We start from the raw sequence: 21,789 nt of genomic DNA, 5'->3' as shown, positions 1-21,789 counted from the left end.
GCCGGCACGTAGGGACGCCGGGGGCGGGCCCCGCAAAGGCTCCGCCCCCGGCGCGGGCGCGTGTCACGTGGGGCGCGGCCCGCGGCAGCTGCGGCGGCGTTGAGCGGGGCGGCGGTGGCGGTGGTGACGGGGGCGGCGGCCTCGCGGCTCTGGCGGGACCGACTCGGAGACTGCGCCGCCTCTGCAGGTACCGCGTCGCCATCCCCCACCCCCAGCCCCCCGCGCCCGGCCCCGGGTCCCGAGCCCGCTTCGTCCCCCTCGGCCCGTGCCTCCCTGTGAGCCCCGCCACGCCCCCCGGGACCCGTGCCCCTCGGCGCCATCAGCGTCCCGGACCCTCGGACCCCTTCGTCTCTCCGTTCCCTACGACCCCCGCCTCGGCACCCTCCCTTCCAGACTCATTCCTTCAGCCCCGCGGCTCCCCTTCCCCGCTCCCATCCCGGCGTTGCACCCCGGGGGACCCCCGTTCTGGGCCCGCCCCTCCCCAGGGACCCCGAAGGTCTCGCGCCCCACCCACCCCAGCTCGGCCCCTCTGCCCCCAGACCCCAGCCCGGGGCTCCCCGCGAGGCTCCGAGAGTCACCCCTTTGTGCGCGCTCCTTTATTCTCATGTCTGAAGGACTTGGAGTGGGATTTGTTGTCGTCTTTGTTCTGAATTAGGAGTAATTGAGATTAAGGGAGCGCCTGAAGAAAGGCCACCACCGCTTCCCCAAGCGCGGTGGTTTGCTCGGGTGTGCTGGGCGCCGCCAGGTGCCGGAGCGGAAGGGTCCTGGTCCCTGGTTCAGAGGAGCGGGCAGCCCAGCCACCCCAAGACCTGCAGCCCCCGCGGTGATGCCAGCCAGATTCCCGCCTGCGGGGGGTGGGGGGGTGTCTCCCAGGGGGGCGGCCAGCCAGGGCTCTGGATTTTGTTAGACCTTGATTCGAATTCCCGTGAGGTCCTGCGTATGTCACTTTAACCTCTCTCAGCCTCAGTTTCCCCATCTGTAAACTAGGGGGGGTGATGATAACTCTGCCTCCTAACGTTGGTGAGGAAACAGTGAGGTGTCAGGGCTAAAGTCCTTAGGGGACACTTCTGCTTTGAGCCAGCTCTTGGTTCTAATTCTCCGGCCACTACAGATAGCCCGTAGCTAACGTTGCACATCGAGTTATAGCTGCTAATAGCTAACATTTAGTGAGCACTTAAGTTCAGGCACTGTGCTAAGTGCTTTGTAAGTATGAGCCCCTTTAATTCTTGTGATCTCAGGCAGAAACTATTCTGTCGGTGTTTACAGGTGATGTAAGGAAAGCCCAGAGGTGAAGTAATTTCACCTTCACCCAAGACACAGCTCTTAGGATCCGACTCCAGGCAGTCTATTTTCAGCGTCTGTGGTTTTAGTCACTACAGGAATATTCCAGTAGCGTGGTGTTCAACAAATCGGCATTTTTTTTTTAGTGCATATTAAAAATTGACATAAAATTCATATTACAGAAAATTCACCATTTAAGGTTTTAGCCATTTCAAAATGTTCTTTGTAGCGGCATATTCACTCTCTCCAGCCATCACCACTTTTTAATTCCAGAACATTCCCATCATCCCAGAAAAAAAAAAAAAAATCCTACCCCGTTAGCAGTCACTCCCCATTCCCACTGCCCCTGTGCCCTGGCAGCCCTGACCATCTACTTTCTGTCTCTGATTTGCCTTATCTGGACAGTTCCTGTGGATTGATTCGTATGATTTGTAGCCTTTTGTGTCTGGCTTCTTGTACCGAGCAGAGTGTTTTCAGGGTTTGAGTAGCAGGGCGCATCGTACTTCGTTCTTTTTATTGCGAATACCCCACCATGTGGATTGGCCACATTTTGTTGATCCATTCATCTGTTGATGGTTGTTTCCACGTTGTAGCTATAGTGAATAGCGCTGCTGGGAATACGGCTGTACAGGCTTCTGTGTGAGTGTAAGTTGTCTGAGGTGTATGCCTAGGAGTGGGTGCCACTGTTGTTTTAATTCCTGTTGCACAAATGGAGACGCAAAACCCAGGACCGTTGGATCTTGGACGAGGACTCCCATGTTCTGCTCTTTCCACTGAGCTCCCTGTGAATTCAGGTTAGCCGTAGCCTCCAAGTTGGCAAAGGAAGTAAGGAAATTCCAAAAAGTCATGCTACGCCAATAATAACTTGGTCAAAGTGCTGACCCAGAGGTTGAGAAGCTTCTTACGTTTTTTTTTTTTTTTTTTCCTCCTCAAGAGTGAAATCCGAGCTGTGAACACAAAGCAGTATTTGATCTATTTGTTACAGAGATATTGTATATGCAGCATCATGCTAGGTGCTGAGGAGGAATTTTAAAGATGGGTGTGATCCCAGCCTCATACCATCACCGAGCTGCAGGAGAATTAAAGACGTAAATCTGAAAAGCAAAGTGGCATAGAACGTTTGTGAAAATAATACAGGGAGATTTGTTTATGTCTCGGGGCCGAGAGGGGTTTCTGAACTGGAGGATAACACAGCACAAAGCATACAGGAGAAAGATTGATAAATTTGACTACATTGAAATCAAGACATTCAGTTCGTCAAAAGCACCGTAAAGAGACAAAACATACGGAGAAGCGGTGTCTAGAATATAGAGTGAAAAGGAAGACAACACGGTAGAAGTAAGGGCAAAAGCCAGGAACAGGCGCTTCACAGGTGAAGAGCCCCAAACAGCACGGAAGCATCAAAGGATGCAGTCAAGCTTATTAGTAACCAGGAAACGTAAATTAAAACCATAGCTCCCGTTTCACAGCCACCCTGTGGGCGGGAGCCGACGGTGCCAGCCACTGGGGAGGGGCGCTCCCTGACGGGCGTGGGGATTGGCCAGATAGACCAAGCCGCTTGGGCACTGCCTGGTTGAACATGTGCGCGGGTGCCCTGTGGCCCCAGCAGCCTGACTCGGGCACACCCCTTCGAGGGACTCTTGGGCACGTGCTCGGGGGATGCGCACGAGAATGCTGCCGGCAGCTCTCTTCGTAATTGTCGAGCCAAAAGCCCAACCCAAATGCACATCAGCGGTAGAATGGGTGTACGGGCCGTGGCGCGTCTGTGCTGTGTGTTTGTGTGTAGTGTGCAGCAGCGAAAAGTCTGACCTACAGCTCCCGGGGTACGTGTGAGTCTCGAGAACAACGTTGAGTGAAAGCAGAAAGTCACCAAAGAATATACACGCTGTGATTCCTTCATATAAAGTTCAAAACCAGACAAAACTGAACACTTTCTTTCAGAATCCCTGCTGGGGTAAAAGTACAACTATTTTATTTTATTTTTTTTTTAAAGGGAAAGGGAATGGTGATGTCAGAATTCAGGAGAGTGGTTTCCCCCAGGGTGGCAGAAGGGGATATGATCAGGGAAGAAGCGGGGGGCTTCTAAGACTGGTTTTATTTGTGAAGGAGGGTGACCGCGTGGCTGTCTTGTTATTCTCTGAACTATGCACAATGGGTTTTAAAACGTGTGTATTTTTCAGTTTTTCAAGCTATAGAAAGATTAGTTTTTCAGACACATCTGCCCTCCGGAGGTCTGTGCTCTAGTTGGGGAACCAAGGGATGAAGGAAACGGTTAACGCAGGGTGGTGTGGTAAGGGCTACGTGGGCAAGACAGGAACTCGGGGCCTGGGCGGGGGGTGGGGGGTGGCTTGGTACAGTGGCCTGGGAAGGGGAAGGAAGTGGCACGGGGCTCCCCTTCATCCCAGGCCTGGCGTGTCCTCGGTGTTGTCCGTGAGTGCTGGCGTGGAACTGGGGACTTGAGCTGGTCTTGGGAGGACGGACCGGATTTGAGTGCAGAGAGCAAGACAGATGCAGACTCTATGAGAGAAGTAACATTCCTATGAAACGCTGTTAATGAAAATAAAGTCCACAGCCCTGGAGCTTTACAGAAAAGCTGGGCAGTGCCGGCTGTTGACGGGGACGGGGGGACTGCCTCGGGTCTACCCCTCTCAGGGGAAGATCGTAGGAATCTCGGAGGCTCTTTTCCTGATCCTGCATACACTAGAAGGTTGTGCTTTAAGGGATGTGCAGGTTTGCAACTTGTCTCTTTACTGTCCTAGAAACTAGACTTGATGGTCTATCTATCCTTCCTTCCATCTGTCCATCCGTCTTAATTTCCTATTGCTGCTGTGACAGATTACCGCAAACAGTGGTTTAAAACAGTGCAGATTCATTCATGCTTCTGGAGGTCAGAGGTCTGAAATCCGTCTCACTGGGCTGACGTGAGGGTGTCAGCAGGGCTCTGTCACTCCTGGAGGCTCTGGGGAGAATCTGTTTCCTGCCTTTGGCAGGTGCTTGAGGTGCCGCATTCTCGAGGTAACCCCTCTCCCCGTCGTCAAAGCCAGCGGCCTAGTGTCTTTAAATCCCGCTCGCTGTCTCCTTGACCTCCGCTTCTCGATCGCGTCTCCTCCGACTCTGACCTCCTGCCTCCCTCCTGTAAGGACACGCGTGAGCACAGTGGGCCCGCCCGGATCATCCGGGATCATCTCGCCTCGAGGTCCTTAACTTCATTCCATCCTCCAAGTCCTCTTTGCCACGTAAGGTGATGTATTCATGAGGCTTGAGGATCAGGATATAGACGTCTCCGAGGGTCGTTATTCAGCCTGCCACGCTGCCTTTGTTTGGTGGCTAGTTAGCCGTCTTTCCCTGTCATGCTTGCTTCATTGTCCTGGGAAACGTGGCCAGCCCGCCTGATGCTCCCCCGGGCCTCATTCGTTTAGGTGACGTGGTGGTGGCGGTGTTGCAGCCAAGACTTCTCTCTCCGAACTCTTCCTTCCCGGAGGTTTTTGTGGGAGGTTTGCCTGCCCTCTTCGCTCCTAAGTCGCAGCAGCTAAACTCTGGGTCAGGAGGATGTTACTGGCCACAGCAGTGCTTTGAAGAGGTGACTTTGCTCCGTGCAGGTTTTTTTTCTTTTTAAAGCAGGCTCCATGCCCAGAGTGGAGCCCAATGTGGGGCTTAAACTCAGAACCCTAAAATCGAAACCTGAGCTGAGATCAAGAGTTAGATGCTTAACCGAGTGAACCACCCAGCCACCCTACTCTTTGCAGTTTTGACCATAATTTTCCCATGATACTTTTATGTTTGCAATATTCCCTTTAGAGATTTTTTTTTTTAAACATGGTTTGTTTTAGGACTTTTTTGGGAAGCAGTTTTAGGTTTAGAGTAAATGTGAGAGAAAGGTACAGGAATTGCCATATACTCCCTGCTCCCACCCACACAGAGACTGCCCCGTTGTTTTTTGTTTTGTGTGTGTTTGTGTGTGTGTGTGTGTGTGTGTGTATTTACTTTTGAGAGAGAGATAGAGCATGAGGGGCAGAGAGGGGAGGGACGGAGACACAGGATCCGAAGCAGGCTCCAGGCTCTGAGCTGTCAGCACAGAGCCCGATGCGGGGGCTCGAACTCATGAACCACAAGATCATGAGCTGAGCCAAAGTCGGATGCTTAACCGACTGAGCCCCCCAGGCGCCCCTTGAGACTGCCCCATTGTTAACATCACTCACCAGAATGGTACCTTTTTTTTTTTTTTTAAATGTTTATTTATTTATTTTTGAGAGAGACAGAGCACAAACAGGAGAAGGGCAGAGAGAGAGAGGGAGAGAGAATCCCAAGCAGGAACCACACTGTCAGCGCAGAGCCTGATGCGGGGCTGGAACTCATGAATCGTGAGATCATGCCCCGAGCTGAAATTGAGACTCGGATGTTTAACTGACTGAGCCTCCCAGGTGCCAGCACCCTTTTTTTTTTTTTTTTTTTTTTAAATCAAGGCTGAACCTACACTGAACATCATAATCGCCCAAAGTTCATAGATTACCTAAGAGACTTTTTATGTGTTTGATGAATTAGTCCTGGGACTGTTGCCTTGCAGAAGTAGAAAATGCCTAACAGGTGATAGGGAACTGCTCCCTTCCCGTTTGGGGGACAGTTCTGACTTTTCCTCACCTGTTTTTCTCCCATTTTGTTCACTGATGATTCAGTTTTCTGTAGAGGCCAGAAAACAAAGCTCTGTAACATTTTTTACAAGCAGACTGTGTAGAGCTGATCATTTGACCGTTTTCGTGTTGCTTTCCAAATGGGTTTTTCCAAGTTTCAGGCCAATACCTACCTGCGGGAAAAGTAACTAGTCAAACCTCAAAGCAAGTTAAATGCAGCTCAATATCATGCGTATCTTGGTAGGCTTCTAGACTTAAATGCGTAATAAGCTCCTTTAAACCTGGGTTTCCATGAGGTTTCCTGGAAGCTAATGGCTTTGGGGGAAGTCTTAATTTCTTCCTTCATTAGAAAGACATTATTTTCCATCATGTACTACTTACCGAAGGGTGGGGGAGGAGGTGGAGAAGAGGGTGTCGGGAACGTCTGATCTGCTGTTATTTTCCATTTATTGTCCATCTGGGTGTGAGCGAATGTGTAGAAACATGTGATGTGTCTGAGAAGCAGCGGGAGTCGGTCATAAAGCCATGAGCTCGTAATTCAGCCTTGCCTGTCCCCATCTGGAAGGACCAGGGCTCAGGGCCCCACACCTCCTGCCTGCATCACCACAGCCGCCCCCCTCTGCTGCCAGCCGCCTTTCACAACAAAACCGATCAGTCCCCCACTTTGCCATAAGGAGCTTAGTAAGTCCACACGCTTCTGTTTGGCACGAGGGCCTTTCACAATCCAGCCTTCCCTCCCCAGCCCCCTTTCCACCCCTTGGTGGACATCCTGTGCCGTAGGCCTGGAGAACTTGTCACCATTTCCTGGCAGGCTGGACCTCTTCCAGTGCCGTGCCCTTGCCTCCTTCTCTCCGCCCAGGAGGGCCTTCTACCCTCTTCAGCAGGGCCCTCGCCACATTGCACCGGATCGCTCTGTTTTATCTTTTGGTGAATCCCTTGTACGCAGGGGCGGCAGGGACTTAACTGTGAAGGCTCGTCAGTGTTTGAGGCTTAGGTGATCATTGCTGTTCGAGTAGTTTGGTTTTCTGATAGACTTGCCTACAGACCAGTGACTACGCGTGTTTAGACTTTTGGGAGGTATTGTTTATTATTCACAAATAAATCGGTATTTGAATTTGTCGCTCTTCTGTGAGTTTGGTGGGTGTGAGTTAGCTCTGTCCACGTTGAGCTGGATCTGGAGAACGATGACATTGCACTTCTGTCCCTCAAGGCTGTAGACCAGGCCTAGAACGTGTAAGCCCTCGGATTCTCTGTGATTTAAAAAAAAAATGTAGCAAAGACAGTGCACGTTTAACTGTGATGTGAAATTCCGTCACGGTAGCCGCCTGGTAGGACGGCCGAGGGGAGTCTGATGGTAGAGCCGGGAAGCCAGACCGTGCCGGGTCCAAGGCCCTGGAAGCTGCTGCCGCCACTTCGCCTCTGGAGTTGCTGCGTCTTTCTGCTGCCCCTGAGCAGGAGGTCCTTGGTGGGTTTTGCACACGGAGTGTCTCTGCAGAGGGTTGGGGAAGTTTGCGTGGTGGTCCCCTCCCGCGCGGAGGCACAAGAAAGCGTGGCGGCTGAGAGGTGAGCTGGAGACCGGGTAGTGCGGCTTAATGTAGCAGCCGGCTGCTGAGCTCCTGCTGTGGGCCACAGCTGTGGAAGGTGCTGGAAGAACAGAGAGGAATAAGGTTTGCTCTCAGCCCTGGAGGAATTCAGCCTGCAGGGGGGTCTTCAAAAACAAAATGGTTTGGGACCATGTCCAGGGCGCAAGGAGGGGAAAGGTGTCGCAGAGGTCGCTTTGCTCTGCTCGCTCTTGAAGCACCTGCCCCGCTCCCAGGCCAGAAGGGGCTGCTCCACATGCCGCAGGCCACTTCCTCCCGCCACCTCCGCCACGGCCACACGGGTGCCGCGTGCCTGGGTGCAGGTGGGCAGCCTGAGTCTCCAGGAACGTGGACTAGAGGGGCCGGGCCTGCACAGGTGGCGCGGAGGAAGGTGGATTGTGCGGAGGGGACAGTTGGGGGCCCCAGGAAGGCCAGGCGGAAACCACGGAGGCAGGATGGCCAGTCCCCTCACCCTCCCGGACCCGCCTGCTCCCTGGCTGTGTCCTGAGCCTCCGGCGTCTCTGCAGAGTGCCGTGTTTCCCGGCTCGCAGAGCTGGTTTATTTCCACTTTGTGAAATGTTCCTTAGGACACAAGGTCCGGGGGCGGCGGGGACGTCCCAGCAGGGCGTCTCCGCGGACAGGTGAGTGTCTGCCGTCCTCCGGGGTGAGGAAATGCTTTGCTGCCTGCACCGGGACTCATGGCCGAGGAATTCACGTGTTTTCTTACTTTTTAAACACCTTGATCTTAGGTTTATATACAGTTTTCCCAGCTGAGCTGTGAGGGCAGAAGGAAGCACTTTGTTTCACGTTAGTTTTTGTTCACAGGTCGGCCTTAAGGGGGCGGAGCGGAATATTCCTGAAGAGCCAGAGCTGGCAGCTAGGAGGTGAGAGGACACCAAGGTAGGTAATGGCCTCGGCAGAAAGTTGTGAGTCTCCTTTGTGGTCAGACACCTGTAGCTAGAGCTTTTCTTCACAAATGTTCAAATTCTTGGAGAAAATTATGTCTGAGTTTGAGGCAGGAGGACGTCCCCTTTACCTGGCTTCCCATTAGTACGAGGCCATTCGATGAGTCACACTTGCCCTTCTCCTCTCTAGCTGGAACCTCCTACGTGCCCTCCGTGCAGTTAGTTCCCCCCAACTATTGCTTTGGTGATAACCCCCTAGATCTTGAACCATAAGATTTAAATTTTCACATTGTTTTAGTATCTTACATATACACCCACCTGTATTGGGAGGAGAGATGTAATATCCTAAGAATCTGGATTTTTTTGTTGTAGTTTTGTTATTCCTAATTTTATTGCATTTTGATGGAAAAGTAGTAGTATATACAAGTCTTTCTTTTGCGTTTGTTTTCCTTGTGGGTTAGCATTTGGTTAGTTAGGAAAGAAGGCACTTGTACACTGTTAAAAAATTATGCCAGGAACTTCCACAGATGACGGTGTAACGTGGTATCTCGTCTGTACGTTCTTGGAAGAAATGACTGGTTGGGTCGCTTGGTTAGAATCGTGCACTCTTGAGCGGTCTCGGCCATCGTGAGCACCTTGGTAGCACATCAGGTCAGGGGCGTGTCCCGTCAGCCACCTGCCTCAGCCGGGACTGGGCTGTGTAGTGAGATGCTGAGCAGGGACCCTGGGAGAGAGTGACACGACACTCCCTCGGCTCTAGCGTCTGGAACCTCGGAGGGGCATTCGTGGGCAGCGGGGGAAGAGTGGATATACTTGGGACCGACAGTCCCGACGCCGAACGCATTTCGGAGGATTTGGAAGTCACTCCAGAGGCTTGTGGCCTTCTGTGTGGCAGATTGATCGGGACAGGAAGGACCTCTTGCGGCCAAACTTTGTTGCTCTCGATACTTCGTATTTTAGGAAATCTCAGCCCGGGTAGTTCACGAAGAAAAATTACCCCAAAGGAGCGTTTAGTTGTTCTCACGTTATGAAGTATTTGGTTTGCGTAGTTAATGAAATTTACAGTGTTTCCTCTTCACGGTCGATTTTGGCATTCTTGTCGAAGGAGGTACGTTTCTGTGAACAGAACTCCGGTATATGGCTTTACCAGTAGGAGATGAGATGGGCCAACTTCAGCATTTTCTGTGTTATTTGGGGAAAACATTCCTTTAAGGCCAGAGCAGCTTCATTAGTGATCTGGTGGCTGTGCACAGCTCACTGCTCGAGAGACCATCCGTGTGGTGGGGCATTTGGGAACCCCACTGCCCAATCATCTCCTCAGTTTTCTCTATTTCTTTGTGACTTTGTTGGTTTGTAGTTCTGATTATACATTCACATCTGTATCAGTTTATATGTATTCAACACGTACCTATCTATATTCAGCAGGCTTTCTGTTATTTTGTGTGCCTTTTATCACAGTATGCTGTCACTCCTATAATGTGTGCTGTTGCCGTGGCTAATTGGTTTTCTCCTGCGTAGCTCGTTTTCACTCTGCAGAACTTGATTGAGCTCAAATTACATTGCAGTGGAGTGGGAGGGAATTCACTCGGTCCTCTTTAAGCTTATGCCTATTTTTGATGCTTTTTTGGGGGGATTTTCTTAGTTTCAGGAATCTTTTTTTTTTTTCCTATTTTAATGGGACTTCTAAAGAGGGCCCATTCCCAGAAATGTTCAGTATATTTTGGATTAAAGTCATTTGTCTTTTATGTAATAAATGCTATGTCCTTGTGTTTGTGCGTGTGAGTTCCTGTTAATTTAATTGCAGTCTCTTGTGATCTCTTTGATATCTTGTCCGTTGCAGACAGCACACAGTTGGATCTGGTGTCAGCGGTCCCCAAGCCTGGTCTAGGACCAAGTTCATCAGCCTTGGTAGTGCCTGACTTTTGTCTGTCTCGGCAGGGTCAGTTCTCATCACGGGCACACACAGACCAGTTCATATGGCATTTAGAATTGTTCTTTAGGGGCGCCTGGGTAGCTCTGTCGCCCTGACAGAGCTCAGAGCTCTGACTTCAGCTCAGGCCACGATCTCACGGTTCGTGAGTTTGAGCCCCACGTCTGGCTCTGTGCTGACAGCTCGGAGCCTGGAGCCTGCTTCGGATTCTGTGTCTCCCTCTCTCTCTGCCCCTTCCTCACTCATGCTCTGTCTCTCTCTCTCAAAAGAAAACATTAAAAAAATTAAAGAAAGAAAGAACGAAAGAATTGTTTTGTTAAATGGCCTTCTGTTTTCTTGGGTACAATTAATTAACTCCTTTGTGAATCCGTAGCATGTGTCATGGTACCTGGAACATAGTAAGGGCTTTGTAAATGCTTGCTGCGTGGGTACTTACAAGAGCGAGTTGTGTTGGACTCTTTGTTCGGCCGTAGGGAGCAGGGCAAAGGTATTGGTGCCCCGGTGACCTCAGTAAGACAGAGGCGTCCTGCTCTGTTGTCACTTAAGAAAACCAGTTCTGGGGCGCCTGGGTGGCTCAGTTGGTTAAGCGTCTGACTTCGGCTCGCGTCGTGACCTCAAGCCCCGCGTCGGGCTCTGTGCTGACAGCTGTGCTTTGGATTCTGTGTTTCCCTTTCTCTCTCTGCCCCTCTCCCACTCGTGCTCTGTTCCTCTGTCTCTCAAAAATAAATGTTAAAAAAGAAATTTAAAAAACAAAAAAGAAAACCAGTTCCTCGGGTGTGGGGAGTACCTGGTTTATAAAAATTTATGTTTTGTATATTATTTATTCACAATATCATTTACGTGAACGCGTATTACAGCTTAGTTTTGTCTCAAATGGATTGTAAGCTCTTTTTGGCCAAGGCAGTGTCTTAATACTGCCTCTGTTTCTTCTACTCTGTCTCGGCGTGGGTGGTGGGCCTCTGCACTGGCTCGATTTGAAGAAAGCAGGGAAGTAAACACACCTCTCAGCTGTTACATGAATTAAAAGTCTGTCTGTCACTGTGCTGGGCGAGGAGCTTTTTTAGGGCGCAGAGCATATTGTGTTTATCTCTGTATCCACAACATGTAGCACAGTGCCTGAATTTTTGTAGGAATTTGATAGCTCTTGGTAGTTATGTTGACTAATCTCTTAAGAAGAAAAGGACTTTATGAGCTGCAGATGTTAATGAGATTATAAATGGATTGGATCCATGGGTTACATGCGTTTGAGACATTACTGTTAGTTGAATGCATAATCGTCAAGCTCTGACGTCCTTAGACGTCTGTCTTCATTCAGACTCCGTGTGTTCCTTTAACTTAACTAATAAGCAAAGCACGCCTCTCTCCCCCCCCCCTCCCCCACAGGCTGCCATGGCTGCCGTTGACAGCTTCTACCTCTTGTACCGGGAGATCGCCAGGTCCTGCAATTGCTACATGGAAGCTCTGGCCTTGGTTGGAGCCTGGTATACAGCCCGGAAAAGCATCACCGTGGTCTGTGACTTTTACAGCCTGATCAGACTGCATTTCATCCCACGCCTGGTGAGCAGAGCAGATCTGATCAAGCAGTACGGAAGATGGGCAGTCGTGAGTGGTAAGAAACGTTCTAATGGTAACAGTATAAGCTTTTCTGTGTGTGTTTTAAGTCGGATGCCTTGCTCGAGGAGTTACTGAATTCTGTGGGAAGTTTTCACGGGAACATAGTTCCGTTGTGATCACGTTCACATTTTCTTACTGCCCTCCTCTCAGAAGGATCGTCCTGTGACGTCTGCCTCTCCTTCTGCTCTCCTGTGCCCGGTCCTGCCCCAGCCCACCTTCCTACCTCTTGCTTTTCCTTTGGCTCTGTTCTGAAATTGTCCTTAGAAACCGTCACCACTTTCAGAAATGCTTCCCTTAAGTTAAATTTCATTTTCATTTATCAGTTTCCCAGGAAAGTACCTCCCAGCACTCGTTCAAGCCAGATATAAGCTTGAAAACCATTCTCTGCCGTGTTTCACAATCAGCTCGGTGGACGTGAAATCGCCCTTCTGGGGTTTATTTCCAGTGTGAACCCTTCTCTGCTTAACCCCGGAAATGGGGTATTTAAGGTTCCCTGTGAAGGTTGCACCCGAGATGATCGTGCTCACGTGCTGTGACTTGGGTCGCAGGTGCCACGGACGGGATCGGGAGAGCCTATGCAGAAGAGTTAGCAAGCCGTGGTCTCAATATCATCCTGATTAGTCGCAACCAAGACAAGTTGCAGATGCTGGCTAAAGACATCGCTGACACCTACAATGTGGAGACCGATATCATAGTGGCGGACTTCAGCAGCGGCCGGGAGATCTACGACCCGATTCGAGAAGCCTTGAAGGACAGAGACATCGGCATCTTGGTGAATAACGTGGGCGTGTTTTATCCCTACCCCCAGTATTTTACTCAGGTCTCCGAGGACAAACTCTGGGATATCATAAACGTAAACATTGCCGCGGCCAGTTTGATGGTCCACATAGTGTTACCAGGAATGGTGGAGAGAAAGAAGGGTGCTGTTGTCACCATCTCTTCTGGCTCCTGCTGCAAGCCTACTCCCCAGCTGGCTGCGTTTTCTGCTTCTAAGGTAATGTCTTCCCGATTGGAAAATGGCATCAGAAGGCAATAGGACCTTTATTACGTGGTTTGGTCCGGTTTGCTGAGCTCTTTGTCAGCAGCTCGCATTGACTGTATTTTTTCCTGAAATGGTAATCAGCAAGCCTTTTTTCTCTCCTGAATTTTCTTCCGCCTTCCCCCCAAATTAAGTCTTGACCCCTGCTCCGTTTTAACAGGCTTATTTAGACCACTTCAGCAGAGCACTGCAGTACGAGTATGCTTCTAAAGGAATCTTCGTACAGAGTCTAATCCCGTTCTACGTGGCTACCAACATGACCGCACCCGGCAGCTTTCTGCACAAGTGCCCGTGGTTGGTGCCTTCGCCAAAAGTATACGCACACCATGCTGTTTCTACCCTTGGCATTTCGAAAAGGACCACAGGATACTGGTCCCATTCTATCCAGGTAACAGTATGCGCTCGGCTCTTGTAATTAGGTTAATGCATCCTGAACCTTTCTAAATGATACGTGGCAATCTGATTGAGGCCTACCGCGGAAACGTGAGAATTGCAAATTCTGATTCTTAAACCTGACACTCTTAGTGGTTCTGGTTAAGTCACTAAATTCCCTTTTGTGAAGTTACTATTTTATCAAGAACATCGAATAGTTTCATCTGTGTGATCCCTAAGAGATGAGATACGCTGCTTTCATATAGGTAGATGGTAGCAGTGTAAAAATACTAAGTATTTACGTGGAGATTTCAAAGTAAAACAGATTCTAGTAATGATTGAGAGGGTGCCTCTAAATCAGCAGTGTAACCCACGAACACGAAACCAAGGTCGGTCTGTATCTCACATAACCATCGAGCCAGCTAATGCCCCAGCGTATTCTGGAACTCACTTATTCAAGAAGCATAGACTCTACTGTTGAGTTTCCTGTTCAGGCGTGACAGAGGTGTGGGTCTTTGGTAGTTGAAGGAGTAACCTGGATATTTGAAAATTTGGTTCCAAGTATTCGGTAGAGAGCTCGTGATTTGTTAGAGCAGACTCGTGGCGGAATTGGTAGGCACGCCCTAGTTTAGAATGGTTGCTCTTTGATATGTAGTTTCTTGGTTGCCAAGCAAGTATTTTTGAGACTGTGCGTAAAGATCGTTAAATTTGTCATCACCAAATTCTTAGGTAAGTAAATCAACAATTTTTACTTTTATCGAAAGATTTGGCAAAAAGTTTCTTGAATAAAAAGGAGTTTTACTTACGTGGTTGTTTCCAGGCCCTTCATTCCTGGAGAAAAGCAGAGAAAGGCAAAACAGTAGTTTTCGAGGCCAGCGAACGTTGAAGTTATGTGAAAAATGAAGACCTATCAAGGACGGGATGGGGCTTAGCCGTGGCAGCTGTTTTGACTGCATTTATAAAACACCCACATTTTAATGATAATTAGTTCACGTTGATGAACTCTTCTTGAGAATGTATATTTTTCCGCCCAGAAAATCTGTTAATTCCTAGAGTAGCTTTTTGTACAGAGCTGTTAAAACTTTACATGTTTGTATGTTTTCGTTTCTATTTTACTCAAATTATTTTCAGCATTATCACTTTTTTCTTCTTTTAAAAATTCTTTTATTTTTTTTGAGAGAAAGGGAGAGCACGAGCGAGTGTGCACACGTGAGCAGGGAGGGGCAGGGGTAGAGGGAATCTTGAGCAGACTCCATGCTCAGTGCGAAGCCCGACGTGGGGCTCAGTCTCATGACAGAGAGATCATGACCTGAGCCAAAATCAAGAGTTGGACACTTATCCAGCTAAGCCACCCAGGTGCCCCACTTTTTTTGTTTTCAATTTTACAACAAAGATTTGATCGTTAATCACTGTTTTGTCCATAGTCGGATTCTTGGATAGCTTTAGATGCTGTGATTTTTCTTTCTGATCATCATCTCTCCCGAATACGGTTTTCTCGGGTCGCAAAGATCAAATTTTGTTAAGATTTCCTTCCTCTGTCAATTTTTAGTGCCTGAGGAATTGACTGGGTGAGGTTTGATGTGCCCCACGTACCAACCGTATGAAACGTTACCTGTGCTGTTTGTCTCGGTTAGTTTTCCACATTTCGAATGGAGCAAGAGTAGATACGCTGTGTTGGGTTTAGAATCTTGGAAATCCTTGATGAAGTCGATGAAGGCAGTTTCGGGATCTTTCTGAGACCCGTGGTTGCCGTGAGCGGCGGGGAGGGACACGGAAAACGCACGCTCCACAGATGCGGCGGCAGGTGGATTGGGCCCGAGGAGGGAGGTGTATTTGTCAGTCCGTTTATGGCAGCAGAGACGTGGCTGTTCGTGAGTGCTGGGGGGAAGGGCTGTGTGGAGAAGAGTGGCCTACAGATGGGAGAGAAGGCGTGGTGCCGGAAGCGAGGGCAGGACCGAGAGCGCAGTGGAGGGGAGGTGACGTGGGCCTGGGGACAGTGAGGAAGGCGAGGAGGCTGTGGAGGCGAGGAGGGGCTGCTGTCTGGTGGCTCCTGTGAGGCAGGGGGCTTGGAGAGTGAGGAAGTATGGAGGGGGGTGTGGGGGGTGGGGAGGGTGCCGCGTGCGGGTGAGTGACCCTTGTGGGACCCGCTCCCGGGACAGCCTCTGGAGTAATTTCACCACCCTTTACTGAGAATGCAGTGTATTCAGCGATGGCTGCCAAGTGTATAAAAAAGGCTCTTTCTGATGCGCTTGCACAGAGGTCGGGGGGGGGGGGGCGGCGGGGGGAGGTGTCCTCACTCCTTCCCCGGGCCCCAGCCCTCGCGGGTGTCCGCAGAACACCGTCCGACACAGGAGCCGCGTTCGCTCGCGGCCGCACCTTTTCTGCGTTCTTGCCGTCCATGGAGTCGAACGATTGCCTCTTCCCTGCGTTACACTGGTTGTCTTAATGATTGGCGAGCAAAAAAATAGAAAAAAAACGATTTGGACTTAAAACAGCTAGAAAGGAGTCCGGTGCCTTTCCTTTAATCGCTAACTAGTGTTCAGCGTCGATTCGGGAGCACTTCTCATCGCAGACGCGGCACCAGGCGGTATTGTCCGCTTCGGAGCACAGAGCGAGGCCGACGGAAAAGCTGATAGCTTTCTGTCTGTGGGTCTTGCCGTGAAGGCCAGAGACACTCTGGTATGTGTTAGGCTGGAAAAGCCATTAAGTCCACAAGTTGACCAGGAAGGGTCTTGCTTAGGGGCCCGGGGGCTGTGCTCCTGGTGGTCCGCTGACCGAGCCACGGGGACCGGCAGGCGGGGTGGGGCATCTGGGCTCTCTCTGCTCGGAATTTCTCCCCACGGTGGGCGTATTTGTTCACGCGTGCCGTGTGTCTGTGGCTATTGGAAAAAGCAGACGTGGCGTTTAGAGGAGAGGGGAGCTGGGGGACGGTGAGGAGGCCCTGGAATTGCGTCTCGAGATGTGGTGAGGGGCCAGGGGAGGCAGGCCGGCAGTCGTGTCAGAGGTCACGGCCCCCCTTGCCCAGCCCAAGTTCCCGTGCCGGTTGCCGGCCGGGAAGGGGACTGCGCACCACACGGCTTCGGTGCTGCTGTGTTTCTTCCTTTGGGATAACTCTGGTGCGAGGGTCCAGCCCAGGTTCTTTGGGCTCTTTTCCATCTCGGCTCTTCCCAGTTCTTACCCAGGCCCCACCCGCGCCGGTCTCTGAGGAACACGGCATCGGCATTTTCATTGCTGATGCAGATTTGCAACCAGCCGAACACGCCCGTTTGCTATTGAGTTTCTCCTCTGGCTCCGGGTCCCCACGTCTTACTGAACAGCAGTCCCTGCGGGGACTACACTGCGTCCGGATCGGTTACTGTTGGCTTTTGTCCCAGGAGAAAAGCAGCTCCTTTCCTTGACCTAGACGGTGGGTCAGGGTCTGAACATGCACAGAGCCTTCCAGAGCCCGAGACCCAACCCTCCCTTCCCTCCTTCCCCGCCCCCCCCAGACACACTCACACTCACTCCCCCTGTAAACAAGTAGGTGGGTCGCCCCTTTAGTTTCTAATCTGCCAGTACACAGGGGATGAAGTTCTTTCCTCTTCTAGTAGCTCTTTCCACGCTGCTACCCAGGGTGCTAGGACCCCACTCGGATAAGTTGGAGATGGTGTGCCGGTGACGTCTCCACGTGCAGCACGTCAGGACGGTGGCACAGTGCACCCCGATGCTGGTCCCCTTGCGGTAGACAGTGGTCAGGGGTGGAAATTAAAAACGAAGATTCTTAGGTGTTCATCCCTCCTTCACTGGATACATACTGCAAAAACGCATCGTAGTCCACCCTTGCCAGAGGGGGCCTGAAGCCAGAGATGGTGCCGAGCCCTGTAGAGACCATGTCTTTTCCTGTATGTCCGTACTTACGATAAAATTTAATTGGTAAATTAGGCACAGTAAGAGATTCACAACAATAGTGATGAAATAGAACAGTTATAACAACACTGTAATAAAAGTTATGTGACCCTGGTGTCTCTCTCTGTCTCTCAAAATACCTTACTGTCCTGCACTCGCCCTTCTCGTGATGACGTACAAACGCGGTCTCTCCGAAAATACCTTGCTGTTCGGTTCGCAGCCTTCTTGTTGTTGTTGTGTGCCTCTGTGATGAGAGGGAGTGAGGTGAGTGACGTAGCATTAGGCTGCTGTTAACTGGGTGAAAAGTCAGGAGATCGTCTGCTTCTGGACCACACTTGACCTTGACCTTGACCTTGACCTTGACCGTGGATAACTGAAACCCTGGAAAGCAAACCCGGGACGGCAGGGGCACTGCTGTACTTGGAAGAGGGGCTCCAGTTTTGGCTCCTGTCCCAGGCTCCTGTGTGTTTGAGTGCGTCCCTACTCCCGGCATCCTCTTGGACTTCCTGGAGCCGACTTCCTGGATCTCCTTGGATTTAGAACGTTTTGCTTTAGAGCAGCAGCTCCTGGGAAGAGGATCCAGGTATTTTCCCCACAAAATCCTGCTTTGCACAGAGGTCCAGAGAGACCTTAGTTGCGTCCCCAGAAAGTTTCCCGTGGCTCCTGGCCGGATACTGGGCTCCTGTCTGTGAGGCGGTGGGCTGGTGCTTCTCTGGAACCTGCAGTGGACATCCGTGGCTCCACGACTGTCATCCCACAGGTCATGATACTGGACCCCCCTCCTGTTCATTGTGGCCTCCCCACGGTTGTACGGTACCCTGGGTCTGGGGTGACTTCTGTTATTTTCGTTCTGTTCAAGGCTAGAATTTTAGCACTTGCCAGCCGTCTGCTCCTCTCTCTGTCTTCCTTTGCCTTTTCTTTTCCCTTCTTCAGAGGCCAAGTGTCCTGTGCTCTACCAGCCGAGCCAGCCAGGCCTCCCATTCATCTCCTTCCCTACCGTACTAGTAGAACTTCCGCTCAGCGCAGTCCTGGACGAACTTGTCAGCGTAGCGCGGGGTTTTTGTCCATCTTGGCACGGGTGGCGTTCGGCGTTGGATAATCCCTTGTTGTGGGGCTGGCCTGGGCATCCCTGGCCTCTACCCACTGGATGCCAGTAGCACCGGCACCCCAGTTGTGACAACCAGGAATGTTTCTGGACATCGCGTTATATCCCCTTGGGTGGCAAAATGGCGGGGGTGGGAGTCCCCGGGACAGGGCGGCATCGGTAGGATTCTCCCCCGGAGTGCCCAGGCCGTCGTCCTTACGGCTCAGGTCTGTCCCACGGTCCCGGTGTTTTTGACTCAGTTCTCTTGTTGAATTTCGCCCCATCCTGCCCCTCGAACCTTTTCCCACACGGTACTAGTCACCGATGCATTTATCCGTTTCAACTGCCTTTCATTCCTGGAGTGGTCTTGTCCTTCTCAACCGAATGACCACCCTATTCATCTCATGTTAAGTAAAGATGGACTCATACTCCTTCCTGCATGTACGTCTGTCCAGCCTCATTGGCGGGGGTCGGGGGGTTGGTGGGTGGTGAGCGTACTTACATTCCCATGGAGTCTAGCACAGGTTCGTATACAAAACTAGGCGTTTGGTACAAGAGCACCTAAGGGCTTTTTCTTTTTTTCGTATTTGATTGGTGGTATTTGTTGCATTGAGTCATATACTGACATTGAAGTGTCTGTGCTTTGCATTCTAACTTTATAACCTTTTTGTCTTTTATTTTTAGTTCCTTTTTGCACAGTATATGCCTGAATGGCTCTGGGTGTGGGGAGCAAATGTTCTCAATCGCTCTTTGCGTAAGGAGGCCTTATCCAGCAAAGCGTGAAGCCGCGTGAAGGTTGGGAACTTTTGCCAGCTCGCGGGAGCCTGCAGTATTCTGACGTTTGGAAGAACACATTTACCTTCTGTGTTTTCTTTTATTACTGAGTATTTAGCATACTGTTGACTCATCGTCTGCAAAGCATACGTAATACTTTCAGAGAATGCTGCGGAGAAACCTCAAGGGCCACATCACACGGATGGTACAGAAGTAAACAACGACTGAGGCACGAGAACTGGTTGGGGGAACCTAAATTTTGATGCTTTTTTTTTTTCCTCTAAGCTGTCCAAAAGCCATGCGATTTATGTTGTTCTATGAGCTGCAGCAATCTCGATAGTGAAATATAATATGACTTGTCAGGTCTCGTCGTTTTGAGTGTTTTTTTTTTTTTTTTTTTTTAAGGGAAATTATCTATTTCAGTAGATGAATTATAGTATTGATTTTCAAATGTTCATCAGGAAAGACTATCGAAAGGTGTGATTTTGTAAGATTGCTGGTGTAATTAGCAGTAGGACCCTGTATCATATTGTATAGCTCTGTTTGTGTGTGAAAACGCTCCACTTCAGGCGGCATTTCACTAGAGGCCATGTGCGTATGTGTGTTGTGTACATCCAGACAACTTGATTTATGGTTAAGTTACTTTGGAAAATACGTCTTGTTAAGATGGCCTCACGTGGAACCTTACGGGGTATTATAATTCTAGATTACTTCTCTTCATACTAAATAAGCCCACCCAATTTTGTGCTATAGGTTTGCCGTGTATAATATCATACATTCTGTTGTTGCTTTTTTTTTTAATCTACTGTGAAATTAATTCATTACTAGATTTGGACCTATAACGGTTGACCCTCTGTCATCTCTTGATTTGTAATTGCTGTGGATAAGTAGTGATTTCTCAGCCTCTGCCCCATTTTATAATGGAAGTTTAGCCCTTTAGAGCTTATATCTGGTTTTCATATCCTTTTCTATGTAATATTCTCTTACAGTGGCATCATTGGAGTAAACGTCAAGTACTTATGGCATTGTCGTTAAAACGTGGTCAAATTATGTGTGTGATAATGATGTATGTATTAGAAGCTTGTTCTTGGTTCGTGTAATGAGTTTACACGTTATAGTGAACGCTCTCACTGATGTGAAGATCGTTAGGCACAACCCCCCACGATAGGAGTTGGCGCGGAAACCTACCGTGAAATAAATGTTTTTGGCTCGGATCTTACAAAGCCAGACGTTTCTGAGGACCGCTCTCTAGTGCTTTGGCAACCGTAGATCGCCACGTGGACGTGACGGTACGTGCCAGTTAAGAATTGGGGGTCTGTGATTGGGACGCTGATGCAGAAACTAGTAAATGGGTTGAAATCAGGACTTGTACGGAATTGTTTTCTCCTGAGATGGTACTCCATTATGAGTCAGGCCAGAGCACGCTTCGATGTCTTACCCACGATTTCGCCAGTGCTGTTGCCTCAGTATTTCCAGATCTGACACGGACTCAGAAGATCAGTGATTGAGTTCAGAAGCTCTTCCACTGACAGACCAGGCCTTCGTTACACAAGAGGAAGACCTTCACACGTGAAAACTTAGTAGCGGGATCACGCGGCACTGAGCACGTTGAGGGAGTTAGTGTGGATGCCTTCGTCACAGTTGGCATTTTCCCTCCCCAGCAGTTAACACACGGTCATTAAGACTAGAACAGAGTTTGCTTTCATGCCACATTGACCTGAAGTTTCCATTGACATGTAGTAAGAAGCAGCAGCTTGATGTAAAAACACCCCGTTTATATCTAAGCTGTTATGTGGTGAGGTATCGAGTCGCCGTTATGTGATGAGAACAAGTAAATCATGTCCGTGATGTTGTAAAATTCTCTACTTGGCAGGACGTTTGTAAGAAAGCTGCTGCAAAGCTTGTGAAAGATCAGAATGAAGAATGTTCCTTAGGTTTCTTCTTCGATAAAATACGTTTTCCCAGAGCTCATTTGAGAATCAGAATTGGGCCCACTGCGGATGGGATTTCTTAGGAAGAATGTGGGAACTTAAGAACCTTTGAATTAATCTGTGAATGGAAAATTTAACAATAAAAACTGTTGCTTCTCCTTCCATTGGAAGAGGTTTTGCTCTGAGTAATTGTATTTGGAATGAAAGATTTTTTTCCCCCATAGGAACAATTCCCTTAAAATTACCGAAAAATAATTGAATCTGTGAACACCTGTGGTAGTAATTCATTAAAAGCTGCTAATTCAGCAAGAAAATGGTCCATAACCACGTGTCTGTTAAGTCTTTCAAAACGAGTAAGTTGACGTTTTGCTCTCATTCTCCTGATAGGTTGAGTAGATGGAGCTAGGTTTTGATCATTGACTTTGGCGACATGGAGATCACTACTGGTTTTGCCCCGAGCCATTTTGTCTGGATGAAAGATAGATTCTAGTGGGTTCAAGAAGGAGCGGAAACTGGGTGGCTCAGTCGGTTGAGCGGCCGACTTCGGCTCAGGTCACGATCTCACGGTCCGTGAGTTCGAGCCCCGCGTCGGGCTCTGTGCTGACAGCTCGGAACCTGGAGCCTGTTTTGGATTCTGTGTCTCCCTCTCTCTGACCCTCCCCTGTTCATGCTCTGTCTCTCTCTGTCTCGAAAATAAATAAACATTAAAAAAAATTAAAAAAAAATAAATGAACTTCTAAAAAAAAAAAAGGAGCAGAAAGAAAAG

At 49.7% G+C, this 21,789-nt stretch overlaps 1 protein-coding gene across 2 annotated transcripts; it reads left to right on the top strand.

Moving 5' to 3' along the window:
- Nucleotides 1-103: 103 nt before the first annotated feature.
- On the top strand, nt 104-21,193 carry HSDL1 (hydroxysteroid dehydrogenase like 1). Of its 2 annotated transcripts, XM_042969483.1 has the most exons (6): nt 104-187; nt 8,315-8,389; nt 11,708-11,933; nt 12,487-12,932; nt 13,138-13,365; nt 19,003-21,193. In XM_042969483.1, the coding sequence occupies exons 3-6, from the start codon at nt 11,714-11,716 to the stop codon at nt 19,099-19,101; spliced, it is 993 nt and encodes a 330-aa protein (XP_042825417.1). In that variant the 5' UTR covers nt 104-187; nt 8,315-8,389; nt 11,708-11,713; the 3' UTR covers nt 19,102-21,193. The 2 variants fall into 2 exon arrangements, with proteins under 2 accessions (XP_042825417.1, XP_042825418.1); XM_042969484.1 differs by lacking the exon at nt 8,315-8,389.
- The last annotated feature ends 596 nt before the right edge of the window (nt 21,194-21,789 follow it).

Source organism: Panthera tigris, chromosome E2 (genome assembly GCF_018350195.1).
Source record: "Panthera tigris isolate Pti1 chromosome E2, P.tigris_Pti1_mat1.1, whole genome shotgun sequence".
In the NCBI taxonomy this organism is placed as follows: domain Eukaryota; kingdom Metazoa; phylum Chordata; class Mammalia; order Carnivora; family Felidae; genus Panthera; species Panthera tigris.
Note: the sequence above shows the minus strand (reverse complement) of the source record. Positions and strands in the feature narration are given on the sequence as shown.